A 15,442-nucleotide genomic window follows, 5' to 3' on the forward strand; every position below is an offset into this window, starting at 1 on the left:
AGAAGGGATTTAATTTCACAATCTTTTACAATGCTGAGCCTAGTAGTAAATATAATTATTACTACTAATAATGTAAGAACACTGAAGTTTAGCTCCCACTTACCTTTCACAGAAAGTTACTTGAGGTTGTACCACAACATAAAAATATATATATATAAACTAAGGCAGAAGATATGGGTCCAGGAAATAGTGACTCCTATCCTAGAGAAGAGTGAGAGGAAGTCCCAGGACATAAGCCTTGTAATAGTCATAGAAATTAGAGCAGGACAATGACTTTTTGGAGTGGTCTTCAGGGACAAAACTTTGAAACCTAAAAATTAGTACAACCGAGCGCTTAAAGACATGATAAAGGAATCTGGTAGCTTGCAATAAAGATGTCATTGAATTGCCTGTAGCACTATTCTTCAGCAAGAGGGTCACATCATTGCCCTAGAGAGAGCTTCCCAGGTGGTGCTGGTGGTAAAGAATCCACCTGCCAATGCAGTAGACATAAAAGACAAGAGTTCGATCCCTCGGTCAGGAAGATACCCTGGAGAAGGGAATGGCAACCCACTTCAGTATTCTTGCATGGAGAATTTCATGGACAGAGGAGTCTGTCAGGCTCCTATGCATCCATTGGGTTGCAAAGAGCTGGACATGACTCAGTAACTAACACACACAGAGAAGGAAATGTTATCCTAACAGTAGACAGTTTTGTAGTAAATATTAACTGAGGAATAATTTAAATGCTTTTTATTACATTTTAACACCTCTGGATGAGATGTATTTTACAATCATGGTTTTATTAGTTATTTTCTTTCTTAATAGTACATAAAATAATAGCATGTTGGACTTGATCAAATGTGTGTGCCACAGTTTTATGTTTTATAATATAATTTAATCTTCATAATGGTTTCATGTAGTTGATGCTACTACTATTTTACAGGTAAGGAAACTGAGGCTCAAAGATGTTAATATGTTCAATGACTGCTGTCAATTAAGTGGAAAAGCAAGTACTACAAACCAGGTATGGGGAATTCCCTGGCGGTTCAGTGATTAGGACTCAGTGATTTAACTGCCTGGCCCCAGGTTCAATCAGCAAGTCTTGTGGCATGATGGCAAAAAAAGAAAAAAAAGAGAGAAAGGAAATCAAGAGAGAAAACCAAGTCTAACCTCAAAGGTCATGCTCTGTTGTACCTCAACATTTACCATGGGTGATACAAAGCTGAATAAAAACCATCCAAGTTGAATAGCTCAAATGGGATGAAACTTTTCCAGCTCCTCCAGAAAGAGCCAATCTTGCCCTCATCTGTGCTCATTAACATTTTATGAACATCTCTGTGGATGTAAAATGTCACTTGCCTCATGATGTTGCAGCCAACAAGCCATCAGCCACTATTCAGCCCTGAGGGAGCTCAGGAAAGAGACAAACAGGCTGCCCACCACCAAGCTGTCAGCCACTGCAGTAGTTCCCAGTGGTGCACCCTGAGGGGATTCAGGAAGGAGTTAAAAAAACAAAACAAAACAGGATACTGGACCTAGATAGTTAAGGACCTAGATACCATATCAAAAGAATAACTTCAATAAGCCCAGACTCGTGCATCTTCCCATATATGGCTAAATTCATTAACTTGAGATGTCTGGTTTTTCTTTAATTAGCAGTGATCATTCGACTTCCAATCTGGTTTTTGTTGTAAAAACTCCTCCTGGCTCCTCCCATAACCCTTTGGAGCAGTCCCTCAGAGCTTCTTGACTGCCTTCAGGGCTTAAGGCCTCAGAAAGACTTCCGAACACTTTGAGGTTGTAAGGTGTTATTTATTTTGTATTTTTTTAGTCAACACCTCTCTTACATCTTATTATAACATGTAACTTCCAAGGAAGTCAGGAATAGTATCTTAATTACCGTTTCCAATCACTGTAGTGTCTACCAGTGATCCTCACACACATAGAAGCTCAATGTCATTAAAAAGGAACAGGATGTCTGCACACTAAGTCTAAAGAGGAGACAAGAAATGCATATATAAGAAATAAAGGCCAAATACAGTTGTTACAGGGAAATTATAAATAAAGTGCATTGGTGTTTAGGAGAAAAGAACAAAGAATAGAAAATACAAGTTAAAGGGAGATAGTTCAGCCAGCTTTCTGCTTTTCATACACACTCACATAGACATAATCAGTCTGGAAAAGCTGAACCGGCTGAAACTAAGCTGCTAAGACAACTTCTTTCTTCAACCATTTTTCCTGTATTGCAGGAGGATTCTTGACTTTCTGAGCTACCAGGGAAGCCCTTTAATGAGTTACCAGCATTTACATAATAGAACATTTAAAATTTCACAGAACTCAGGATTTGGGGATTTTCTTGAAAAATGGGAAGATATTGGAAACTGGGTGCTCATTCTCCAAGGTAAACTGGTTATATCCATCAATCGTTCCTTTCAGATCAAGTTCGTGCTCCCTTACTCGAAGTACCTCCCACCATTTTCTTAATCCCACCCTGTGTAATGGTGGTTATTTGAGTGTATGTATGACCACCTCCTAAGACATGCCGCTCACTGCTCTAATTACACACCAGGCATTTTCAAGGACTGTGTCTTTGCCTTTCTCCAAAACACTGACTCCTCTAAGCCACTGCTTCCTTTCATTAGCTCCCTCTGACCACCTGAACCAGGTCACCGCAGCATTCTGATCACATCTCTATAAAAGTTCTAATCACATCATATGCACAAGTTTTTCTTTCCTTTGCTAGGATGGGAGTGCTTGGAAGCCAGCGGCCCCGGGCTCATTGATGTTCGCGCCTCCAGCCCCAAATCCGTGACCTAAACAGAGTTTAGATATGTGTATTTGGAAGCCAATTTCCCCACTTTAGGCAAACCGAAACTAAACTATCTACTCGGCCTTAAATGTGGGACTGAGACAGAAACACGGACACTCGGGGCGAAAAGAAAGAGCATCCCAGTACCCCAGCTAGCAGACGTTACCGGAGGAAGTCCCGCCGCTACTACTAGGTCTCAGGCACTCCAGCTCCAACTCTCGCGAGGTTGGGCCTGAAAGCCAGCCCATCCGCCCCAGAAACTTGCAGCGCGGTTTCCGCAGGATTCTCGCGGCAACAGGGCACGCCAGAATGAGCACTTCCGGCGCGGCGCCCAGGAAGCGGAAGTGAGGCTTCCTGTCTGTCAGACAGACGGGAGTGTGTTACTCCGCGGTCCTGAAATCTAGGAAAATCGTTTTCGCCTCAGTTTCCCTGGTTGTCAAAGGCTTCCCCCCGGAGGGTGGGAGTGCAGAGAGTGAAGTGCGAGATGAGCACGATGTTCGCAGACACGCTGCTCATCGTTTTTATCTCCGTGTGCACGGCTCTGCTCGCCGAGGGTGAGAGCAGCTGGTTTTTTTGGCGTGTGATCAGACCCCAAGGGAAGGGAAGGTTCCTAGGTCCGGGGTCCCGCGAGCCTCCAAGGGAGAGGTCACGAGCCTTGCTTCCTTTGGTGGCGGTGGGGATGGGTCTCATGTACTGTACTTAAGGGACTCTTACCTTCAGGAGTGGGAGGGAATCCATTGTGGAATCCATTGCCAGGTTTCTCCGGTCCAGGGTAGATTTCATTTGCGTGTTTGTGGCGACAACTTCGAATTGTGTCGTGGTTGTTTTGGTTGAACATCAGTTGTTAAGCACTGGTGAATATAAAGTAAAAAGTCGAAATCCATTCTTATCTAACAGTAACCACTAATAAGGGTTGTTGTGACGGTTCCAAACATTTCTATTAGCATTCTGCTTTTAATGTTTCAGGTATAACTTGGGTCCTGGTTTACAGGACAGACAAGTACAAGAGACTGAAGGCAGAAGTGGAAAAACAGAGTAAAAAATGTAAGTATGCCAGCATCCTTTAGAAACAAGTCAGGTTTACTGAAGTGCATGTTCATAGTACGTATTTTAGGAGCACCAACTGTTATAAAATTTTATAGGAAATACAAAGGTGAATCCGACTTGAAGTCTATTTAGAAACATAAGACTTTTATGCAAAATATGTACTACAAACCTCAGCAGAGCGACTCCCGGGCTGGTACTTGTTATGTGTTGTAGTAGCTCTAAAGAAGATATCCCGTTCAGTTGTGAAGGGCCACGGAAGCCTTTGTGATGCAGAGAGCCTTGGAATCCATCTTGGGTAGTTAGAATTTGGACAGAGGATGAGATGGGGAAGGAATTCCAGGCGAAGAAGATAGCATATGTGCAAAAAATGTGGAAATTTAAACTAGTAAGATGTGTTTGGAGAACATCAAGTCATTATGATTGGTGTCGAGTTTAAATGTCTTTAGGGATAAGCCCAGTTTTCAGTTGGGTCTGATGGTTGAAGGAATATTTGAGAAAAGGATTAAGAGCAAGTTGAGTTGTTTTTGAAATAAAACAGGAATTCCACAGGATACAGCTGAGGGAGCTGCTAGAGGTATAATGTGGATGGTTCCTTATAGGCTTGGTCTGGTTTTCAGTCTTCTATCTTATAAAGATTAACTTTCACATCTTAACTTTCTGTATTCCATAACTTTTCTGTATGTATTCATAGGATTTTGAAGTCTTCTTTCTTACAACATGCCATTTCTAATATCCACATAGCAACCATTTGTGTAAATATTGTTGTATAAATATTTTTCTCCCTTTGTAAAAAAGGAGATTGACGCTCAGAAAGGTTAAATGACATGTTAATGTCTCAGAGCAAACAAAGAATTAGAAACCAAATCCAGACCTTTCAAATTACAGTTTACAGTTCCTTCACTTATTCAGTGTTGATAAGGTACCTCAACATATTTGAAACCAAACTCATTATCTTTACCTTCACACATGTGATCCTTTTCTAGGATTTCTGTATTTGGAGAATGGTACTTCCTTGCTTGCAGTGGTACAAGCCAGAAACTTTGCTATACTTTCTTCATTTGGCTTTCAGGACACCACATTCTTGGTTTTGCTTTTGTTGATTGGTCATTCTTTTGCAATTTCCTTGTTCGTTCCTCTTCTTGACCTCTTACTGGGGTTGACCCAATTTTTTCTTTTCCCTCTATACTCACTCTTTTTTTTTTAATTAATTTTTTTAATTGAAGGATAATTGCTTTACAGAATTTTGTTGTTTTCTGTCAAACCTCAGCATGAATCAGCCATAGGTATACACATATCCCCTCCCTGCCCACCCCACCCCTCTAGGTTGATATGAGCCCCTGTTTGAGTTTCCTGAGCCATACAGCAAATTCCCAGTGGCTATCTATTTTACATATGGTAATGTAAGTTTCCATGTTACTCTTTCCATACATCTCACCCTCTCCTCCCCTCTCCCCATGTCCATAAGTCTATTCTCTATGTCTGTTTCTCCATTGCCACCCTGTAAATAAGTTCTTCAGTACCATTCTTCTAGATTCTGTATATATGTGTTAGAATATGATATTTATCTTTCTCTTTCTGATTCACTTCACTCTGTATAATAGGTTCTAGTTTCATCCACCTCATCAGAACTGACTCAAATGCATTCCTTTTTATGGCTGAGTAATATGTGTGTGTATGTACCACAACTTCTGTACTCATTCTTTTTTTTTAATTTATTTATTTTAATTGTAGGCTAATTACAATATTGTAATGGTTTTTGCCATACATTGACATGAATCAGCTATGGGTATATGTGTGTCCCCTATCCTGAACCCTCCTCCCACCTCCCTCCCCATCCCATCCCTCAGGGTCATCCCAGTGCACCAGCCCTGAGCACCCTGTCTTATGCATCGAACTTGGATTGGCAATCTATTTCACATATGGTAATATACATGTTTCAATGCTATTCTCTCAAATCATCCCACCCTCGCCTTCTCCCACAGAGTCCAAAAGTCTGTTCTTTATATCTGTGTCTCTTTTGCTGTCTTGCATATAGGGTCATTGTTACCACCTTTCTAAACTTCCATATATATGCGTTAATATACTGTATTGTTTTTTTTCTTTCTGACTTACTTCACTCTGTATAATAAGCTCCAGTTTCATCTACCTCATTAGAACTGATTAAAATGTGTTTTTTTTAATAGCTGAGTAATATTCCATTGTGTATATGTACCACACCTTTCTTATCCATTCATCTGCCAATGGACATTTAGGTTGCTTCCATGTCCTAGCTGTTGTAAACAGTACTGTGATGAACATTGGGGTACACATGTCTCTTTCAATTCTGGCTTCCTCAGTGTGTATGCCCAGCAGTGGGATTGCTGGGTTGTCTAGTCAAGGCTATGGTTTTTCCAGTGGTCATGTATGGATGTGAGAGTTGGACTATAAAGAAAGCTGAGTGCTGAAGAATTGATGCTTTTGAACTGTGGTGTTGGAGAAGACTCTTGAAAGTCCCTTGGACTGCAAGGAGATCCAACCAGTCCATCCTAAAGGAGATCAGTCCTGGGTGTTCATTGGAAGGACTGATGTTGAAGCTGAAACTCCAATATTTTAGCCACCTGATGCAAAGAGCTGACTCATTTGAAAAGATCCTGATGTTGGGAAAGATCAAAGGCGGAAGGAGCAGGGGACGACAGAGGATGAGATGGTTGGATGGCATCACCGACTCAACGGACATGAATTTGGGATACTCCGGGAGTTGGTGATGGACAGGGAGGCCTGGCGTGCTGCAGTTCATGGGGTCGCAAAGAGTAGGACACGACTGAGTGACTGAACTGAACTGAACTGATGGCAGTTCTGTTTCTAGTTTTTTAAGGTATCTCCACACTGTTCTCCATAGTGGCTGTACTAGTTTGCATTCCCACGAACAGTGTTAGGGGGTTCCCTTTTCTCCGCACCCTCTCCAGCATTTATCGTTAGTAGACTTTTTGATAGCAGCCATTCTGACTGGCGTGTGTACTCACTCTTTTACTAAACTCATTTATGTGCTCTATTTGCCATTGACCTCCAAATGTATGTCCTTAGTCTTTTATCCTTAATGCAAGATTCAGATATCCAATTATCAACTTGTTAATTCTACTGGAATGTTTAATAATCATCTCCAAACCCAACCTGTCCAAATTGAACTCTTGTTCCTCACTTCTAAGCCTATCATGTATGTAACCTTCACAATCTTGGTCAGTGGTAATGCTTTCCCTCCAGTTGTTCAGGACATAATCCTCTTGTTGTTATTTTTAATTTTTCTCTCACAGCCACATCCAGTACGTTGGCCTGCCTTCAGATATATCCAGTCTGACCACTTTACATCATGTCCACTGCTAACTACCAGAGTCTAAGCTGCCATCATCCTTTGCATGAATTATTATAATAACCTCGAACAAATGTTCCTGTTTCCCTGTAGTCTATTCCCAAGATAGCAACCAGAATAATCCTTTTTTATAGTATATCAGTTCATGTCCCTCCTCTACTCATAACTCTGTGATGGTGTCCCATTTCACTTAGAGGAAAAAACCACAAAGTTTTTACAGAGGTCCCAAGTTACAGCTCTGAGCTTCTTTCCCTCTCACTCACTGTGCTCCACCCTCACTGACCTGTTGCTGTTCCTCACTACACATCAGCCTCACTCCTATGTCAAGACCTTTCTAATGGCTATGCCCTGTACCTAGGATGTTCTTCTCTATTAGATCTGCTAACCTAACCCTCATGTGTGCTTAGTTGCTGAGTCATGTCCAACTCTTTGCAACCCCATGGACTATAGCCCGCCAGGCTCCTCTGTCCATGGGGATTCTCCAGGCAAGAATAGTGGAGTGGGTTGCCATGCCCTCCTCCAGGGGATCTTCCCAACCCAGGAATCGAACCAAGGTCTCCTGCATTGAAGGTGGATTCTTTACCAGCTGAGCCACCAGGGAAACCCAAGAATACTGGAGTGGGTAGACTATCCCCTTTCCAGGGGATCTTCCTGACCCAGGAATTGAACTGGAGTCTTCTGCATTGCAGGCCGATTCTTTACCAACTGAGGTTCCAGGAAAGCCCATATCTTCATATCTTCTTTAAATCTTTGTTTAGAGCTCACCTCAGTGAGTCTTAACTTGGCCACCCTATTTAAAACTGCAGTCAGCTTACCTCCTCTACCACTGCTACTCCTCATCTGCTTTATCCTGCTCTGTTTTGTTTTGAGTCATCTGCTAGAATGACACGTCACTGGAGCAGGATGCTTTTTTTTTTTAATCGTTTTTGTGTACTAATTTATCCTATACACCTAGAACCGTGGTTGGCACATGCTCAATGTCTAATGAATATTTGTTGATTCAGATACTTTCTTCTGTCACCCTGTATGTGCAGTCTGTTGTCAAGCCCTGATACTTTATTGTCCTCCTGAATTGTTTTCAGTCTTTCCACATCTCTTCATTTCCACCACCATCACCCAGTCTAAACTCCCATCAAGTTTCATTTAGTCTACTGTGACAGCCTCCTCATTGGTCTACCTGCTGCTGATCAAATTTCCTCCATACAGAAACACCTGGAGTAATTTGTCAAAACACAAATCTGATTATGTTACTTTTCCTTCTTAAAACACTCAATTTTTTCCCATTGCTTTGAGAACAAAGGTGTGGCCTACAAAGTCCAGCATGGTCATATGCCTCCCTGTCTCCTCTCTGACCACATCTGTATCATGTTTTTCCCTACTCTTTCTCTAGCCATCATCTGAACTAATTTTGCTTTTTCCTACTATGCACTTGGGCTTTTGTACTACTTTTTCCTCTGGGATAATTTTCCTTTCTCATTTTGTATAATGAACTCCTACTCATTCTTCAGATCTCAAAGCCTTATTTAGTCTCCCCTATCATGATCCCTAATTTATACAGCTACTTCTCCTTAGAGAGCTTGTCATAATTATAATTTTATCTGTGTATGATTATTATTGTTTGAATAATATCCTCTCCTTAACTAAACTATAATTTCTATGAGAGCAAAGGCCATTGTATCTCTAGTACTTAGCACAGTGCCTGACATAGATTTGATACTGATAGCTTATGTTGAACAATGTTGGATTTGTGATCTCTGAAGATTTAGCTTCGGGACCAGGGACCAGGCTTGACCACTCAAGAGTTTTTGTTTAGGAGTTTTATTAAAGTATGAAAGGGACAGAGAAAGGTTCTGACATAGACATCAGAAGGGGATTGGAGAGTGCCCTCACTCACTAGTCTTATCAAGGCCTTATACACTTTTACCAGACCCACTCTCACCACATACATCTTAAATTAACAAGATTAGAGATAACAATAGAAAGGTCTTACCAGACCCACTCCCACAATGTACATCATAAGATGACAAGGTTAGTCAGAAGGTTCTTGTTAAGGAGAAACGTGTCCTCATTGTTACATTGACTAAGACAAAGCAATGTAGAAAAAAAAATGTTTGTCCTTTTCTCCTTGAGAACCCCGAACCTCTTCCTTCTTGAGGGCCCCAGACTCCTTATCAACCTACCTAAGGATTATCTCTCTCAGTGCTTGATAAAAGTGTGTTGAATAGATTAAAGAATAAACTATTTCTGTAACATAACACCACATATATTCTTTGTGAGAAATTGTTCTTCTCTGATCATAAACTAGTTAGCCAGCATGTAGCAGCATCCATAGACAAATTTCTTCATGTCATATGTATCATGGAGTAGTCTTATGAAATATAAAGCACATTTAACTTTGAATTTGTTTAGATCAATATTCTCATACCTTAAATACTTATATGAATATGAATTTACTCTATAGATTTTGGGCTGCCTTAGTGTCCACAATTAATTACCTCATTTATAGTAGTTATCTGTATTATAAACATTGTCTCCTTCACCTGACACCTAAATTCAAAATAGTATGGTTGCCAGGCAAAGCTTACATAGTTGTATTTTTTAATGTAATTGACTAATGTTCTTTCTTTGAAGATAAGTATAAGGTAGGTTGACAGTGATTTGAAAGTCTCTTGGTATTTTTTTATGGTCTTATGTCCTCTACTTTATAAAAACTCAGTGAGCATGCACAGACATAGAAAAACATGCATAGACAAACAAAACAAATTTCCCATAGTTACCAAAGGGGGAAGGAAGGGGAGGAGTAAATGAAGAGTTTGGAATTAGAAGTATATATAAAATAGATAAACAACAAGGTCCTAATGTATAACACAGGAAACTGTTCAATATCTTGTAGTAAACTGTAATGGAAAAGAATCTGAAAAAGAACTGAATCACTTTGCTGTATACCAGAAATTCACACAGCATTGTAAATCAACTATACTTAAATTAAAAAAAAAAAAAGCACTCAGTGAGCATGTATTATTTTCATTTATACGATCAGTTGAAACTTATGATTGCTTGCTCTATATAGAGTTTACCATGATGAGTGCAGTATACAAGGAAGGGGCGTAGATACTGTTTTCTAGATATTCATAACAGGAAGGAATAAGATAAATTCCCTCTTTGAGCAAATGTCTTAATTGCAAACATAAGCCCTTCTGACATTCTGTGTTCAAAATTTGGTATGGATCAAGGCAAGAAAAGTTTATAGGGACAAAATTTAGAGATGGCCCAGGTATAGAACTTGTACATAAGTATGATTGGCGTGTTATAGGATCTGGTAGAAAAGGTAGACAACATGCATGAACAGATGGAGATTTTCAGGAGATGGAAACTATAAAAAAGAATCACATGGAAATGGCAGAAATAAAAATATATTCCGGTAGTCATGTATGGATGTGAGAGTTGGACCATAAAAGAAGCTGAGCATCGAAGAATTGATGCTTTTGAAGTGTGATTGTTGGAGAAGACTCTAGAGAGTCCCTTGGACTGCAAGAAGATCAAACCAGTCAGTCCTAAAGGAAATCAGTCCTGAATATTCATTGGAAGCACTGATGCTGAAGGTGAAACTCCAATACTTTAGCCGCCTGATTCAAAGAACTGACTCATTGGAAAAGACCCTGTTGCTGGGAAAGATTGAAGGCAAGAGGAGAAGGGGACAACAGAGGATGAGATAGTCGGATGGCATCACCAACTCAATGGACATGAGTTTGAGCAAGCTCCGGAAGTTGATGGACAGGGAGGCCTGGCATGCTGCAGTCCATGGGTTCATAAAGAGTCGGACACGACTGAGTGATTGGATTGAACTGGACATAAAGGATCCTTTGAGAAAATTACCAGATATGCAAGGTCTTAAAATTTTTTATCTCAGCAAGCTATTGGAAAATACACTACATCGAAACAAATGAGTAAACCAAAAAAAGAAGAAGATATGAACTCCAGGAAACAGAAGCACCAACACAGGATTCCGGTAAAGGGAATCCCCTGGACAATGGTGAAGGCAGATTTAGATCTGACATGCTTAAGAATGTCAGCTTTGCACCATGCTGAGCTTGTAAGAAGATGCTAGGAGAAACTTCTTCAGAAAAACTTATAATTCCTGATGATCTGATTTTATATTGAAAAGATGCAGACAGCTAGCCAAGAATTTGGGGCTAAATTAGTGATAAGTATGGAGACAACCAAACAAATTTTAAAATGACATAAATCTGGGTAAAACTTGCAGGAAGGAAAGAATCATCATAGTTTACTGTGTAAATCACCTGTGGACAGTATTTTCACAGTCATAATTTTGTAAATGTTAAACTCACATTTAACCAAAATTACAACTATGACAATGGGTTTTATGATATTTCAAGACACAGAGATTAAAACACACACACACAAACACACACACACAACTTTATGGGAGTTCCCACTACTATGGCCCAGGTTCAGCCCCTGGTTGGGGAACGGACCTGCTTCATGGCTCTGCCCAAAAAAAAGAAGATATAGGAGTAAATACCAAAAGAATCAGCTGAAAGAGGTAAAAGTGGTTTTTCTTTGAAATGAAGGAAATGGGGAGGTTCAGGGCAATCATAAGAACTTTGCTTTAAAACTGCAGAATGATTCTTTAAATGAGTGTTTTACTGTAGTATTTTAAAAATGTGTTTCAGTGACAACTCTCATTGGATGATCACCAACTTGTGGACTGTTAAAATACTTACTATGTGATATTTCAAACTTAAATAAAAATCTAATCTATTCACAGCTTTGTTGTTGGTGGTGGTGATTTAGTCACTAAGTCATGTCCGACTCGTTGCGACCCCATTGACTGTGGCCTGCCAGGTTCTTCTGTCCATGGGATTTTCCCAGCCAAGAGTACCAGTTGGGGTGCTGATTTCTTCTCCAGGGGATCTTCCTGACCCAGGGATCGAATTCATATCTCCTGCATTGGCAGGCCAATTCTTTACAGCTGAGCCACCAGGGAAGCCCATTTACAACTTTAGCCAAACAAAAATCCTTTACAAGTATCAATAAGTAGGCAGCCACAGTTGAAAAGTAGAAATTTTCTATCTGTTGAGACAGTTTTGAATCAGTTAATCCATTTTGGACTTTGATAGCTCAAAATGAATTTAAGATGACTAAGTGTATTTTCACACATTTCAAACAAACAAATCAATAGTAATAAACCAAACTGAACGGAGGCCTTGCTGTTTCATTTGCTCTTTTTCTGTAATAAAGTGGTTTTACATCTTGAGCACAGACTCAAAATGGAAAAGAATAAAATAATTAAAATCTCAAAAAAAAAAAAGGTTTGTTGTGCTTTTGAGGAATATGAAGAAATATAAATAGATTTGAATCACAGATTCAAATCTCATCTTGTGCAGATCTGATCTTAGGCATTATGTGGAGAATACTGATGTTATCTAGAAAGCTATGCTACTGTGATGGACATCTTTGTTGAAAGATACTTTCTTAAAGGTACCAAGTTGTTTGATTCAGGTGGTCTCTAGATGAATGTGCTCTAAATGTCAGTAAGTCTTTTTTCATTGTTTTACTTTTATAATATAGACTAATGAAAGAACACTTCAATAAGTGAGAAAGATTAAAGTACTATATGTAATTGGATTCTTGTAACAAAATTATTTGAGAACATTTATTAAGTACAAATTATTGTAAAGTATGAAGTATTTCTTTGGTTTACAGTGAAGCATGATAAAGCTTTTAGAGTAATTTATAAACTGTTTGACAACTCTGGAATTCAGAACGCAATAATACCAGGTCATAGGCAAAATTATGTTTCATAGTAGACATCTTTTATTTTTGTCAACTCTGATATCTCCATTTCTTAGAATTTCTTTGTAACTTCGTGAAGTTAAAAAAAAACATGGTATTATCCCTGGAAAAGATTTATCTAGTCTTAATCCATTGTGCTAGAAGATCAGGTTAATGTTCATAGTATCATCTTATGTTTCTATTTTCTAGCCTTCTGATTTTTTTCCCCCAGTTTTTATGCAGTCATGGTTAAATGCCAAGTAGTTGTGTTATAGTCCTTCTGGGGTGGGGAGAAATATTTTTTGTTTCTGTAACATCTTGTAGAATTTGACTCTTTCCTTTTGTGATCTCACAGTAGTAGTTCATTCTAAATCTCTCTCTTTCTCTCCCTATATATGTTATCTTTTATCTTTTTATCTACCTGGAATGGTGCCTATCACTTAGACACCCAATGTATATATTTACACACACACTTAGATTTTATTTTAGTCAGAATTTTACCATTTTATTTGTAATTGTGGAGTTAAATTGAATTTTACATCTCTGATAAAGGATAACACCAATTTTGCTTTTAAAATTCAAGCAGCATACTTAATATAGTAAGGGAAAGATTCCTACCTACAATTCTCTTTAATGCAACTTTTAGAAATAATACATACACTGTACCATGTGCTAGTAAAGGAAGTATACTAAGATAATATAAGAAGCAAATAATGTAAATAAAGGTAATTTTTACTGTATATATTGCTAGTCCATTCATAGGTGGTTCTTCTCCAGGGAATCTTCCTGACACAGGGATGGAACCTGTGTCTTCTGCATTGCAGGCAAATTCATTACCATCTGAGCCACTAGGGAAGCTGCATAGTTGATTAAAGATAGTAAACATAAAATATAAATATGTTACATTGTTCTTCTTCCAAAACTCACTCTTACTCTATCGTCATATTAATTGAAAAGTCTCAGGAAATGTTCATCTTAGCTGTTTTGACTCTCCTGATCTTCCTACCCTGTGCATTCTATGCTGTAATTGTTATTTGATTATGCACCCTCACTAGATTGCTTTTTAGATGGCAAGGGTCATGTTTATCTTTTTATCTACCTAGAATGGTGCCTATTATTTGGCAAACAATAACCGAATGAATGAATGACCATGTTCTATAGTGAATTTGAGAACGGAACTACAGTAAATCACCTGAGGAAGCAGAATTTTAAATTGTGCTTAGATTCTGCCTAAGGCAGTCTCAGCTAATGGCCTGCAAATCATCTCAGTTTTGATTACGACTTTGTCTTTATGAAGTCTTTTTTGGATATTTGATTAATGATGCTTACAATGTTGCTGTTTCATTCTTAGAATATTGTGTCTACCTTTTACTGTCAGCAGGTGTGGGAGCACACCAGTTAACTTAATCATGACCACCATCAAAGCCAATGTGTAACTTTCTTGTAAGCTTTTTTCATTGGTTCATTGTGATAAAATATGCATAATGCATAATTAATGTGTAACGCATAATTAATTTTTATGATGTCACTATGCTTACAGTGGAAAAGAAGAAGGAAACAATAACAGAGTCAGCTGGTCGACAACAAAAAAAGAAAATTGGTAAGATGAGTTATTGGTATATACAATATTAAGGTTTTCTTGGAAAAATAAATTCTTAGATAATGAAAATATAAAAAAATTAGAAAATTTTTTTGTATTTTTTTTTGAAAAATGTTTGGCTGTGCTGGTTCTTTGTTGCTGCACAGGCTTTTCTCTAGTTGCCACGTGTGGGCCTCTCATTGTGGTGGTTTCTCTTGTTGTGAAGCACAGGCTCTAGAGCATGTGGGCTTTTTTTTTTTAAATAAAGTTCTCAATAATGATAACTCATGTTTCAAGGCTGTATATTGTCACCCTGCTTATTTGACTTATATTCAGACTACATCATGTGACATGCCAGATTGGATGAAGCACAAGCTGGAATCAAGATTGCACAGAGAAATACCAATAACCTCAGATATGCAGATGACACCACCCATATGGCAGAAAGTGAAGAAGAACTAAAGAGCCTCTTGATAAAAGTGAAAGAGAAGAGTGAAAAAGTTGGCTTAAAACTCAACATTCATAAAACTAAGATCATGGCATCTGGTCCCATCATTTCATGGCAAATAGATGGGGAAACAATGGAAATAGTGAGAGACTTTATAGTTTTGGGCTCCAAAATCACTGCAGATGGTGACTGCAGCCATGAAATTAAAAGACACTTGCTCCCTGGAAGAAAAGCTATGACCATCCTAGGCAGCATATTAAAAAGCAGAGACATTACTTTACCAACAAAGCTCCATCTAGTCAAAGCAATGGTTTTTCCAATAGTCGTGTATGGATGTGAGAGTTGGACTATAAAGAAATCTGAGTGCCGAAGAATTGATGGTGTTGAACTGTGGCATTGGAGAAGACTCTTGAGAGTCCCTTGGACTGCAAGGAG

General features: G+C 38.8%; 2 protein-coding genes and 1 long non-coding RNA gene across 5 annotated transcripts in view; 1 reads left to right on the top strand and 2 right to left on the bottom strand.

Annotated features, from left to right (window-relative positions):
• LOC145506509 (uncharacterized) overlaps window positions 1-3,013 on the bottom strand; it is a 30,702-nt gene extending 27,689 nt beyond the window's left edge. For all 3 annotated transcript variants that reach the window (XR_014053981.1, XR_014053982.1, XR_014053983.1), the window contains exons 1-3: window positions 2,939-3,013; window positions 1,883-1,973; window positions 1,342-1,464 (exon numbers count right to left, since the gene is read on the bottom strand). This is a non-coding gene — a long non-coding RNA (uncharacterized LOC145506509). The remainder of the gene's footprint in view (window positions 1-1,341; window positions 1,465-1,882; window positions 1,974-2,938) is intronic.
• Window positions 1-4,058, bottom strand: part of UCK2 (uridine-cytidine kinase 2) — a 119,510-nt gene extending 115,452 nt beyond the window's left edge. The window contains exons 1-2 of the mRNA XM_081491337.1: window positions 4,008-4,058; window positions 3,506-3,642 (exon numbers count right to left, since the gene is read on the bottom strand). Of these exons, the coding sequence (XP_081347463.1) occupies window positions 3,506-3,574 (69 nt within the window). The 5' untranslated portion in view covers window positions 3,575-3,642; window positions 4,008-4,058. The remainder of the gene's footprint in view (window positions 1-3,505; window positions 3,643-4,007) is intronic.
• TMCO1 (transmembrane and coiled-coil domains 1) overlaps window positions 3,155-15,442 on the top strand; it is a 65,264-nt gene continuing 52,976 nt past the window's right edge. The window contains exons 1-3 of the mRNA XM_081491343.1: window positions 3,155-3,345; window positions 3,758-3,835; window positions 14,521-14,580. Of these exons, the coding sequence (XP_081347469.1) occupies window positions 3,276-3,345; window positions 3,758-3,835; window positions 14,521-14,580 (208 nt within the window). The 5' untranslated portion in view covers window positions 3,155-3,275. The remainder of the gene's footprint in view (window positions 3,346-3,757; window positions 3,836-14,520; window positions 14,581-15,442) is intronic.

Source organism: Giraffa tippelskirchi, chromosome 5 (genome assembly GCF_054371585.1).
Source record: "Giraffa tippelskirchi isolate mGirTip1 chromosome 5, T2T-mGirTip1v1.2.pri, whole genome shotgun sequence".
In the NCBI taxonomy this organism is placed as follows: domain Eukaryota; kingdom Metazoa; phylum Chordata; class Mammalia; order Artiodactyla; family Giraffidae; genus Giraffa; species Giraffa tippelskirchi.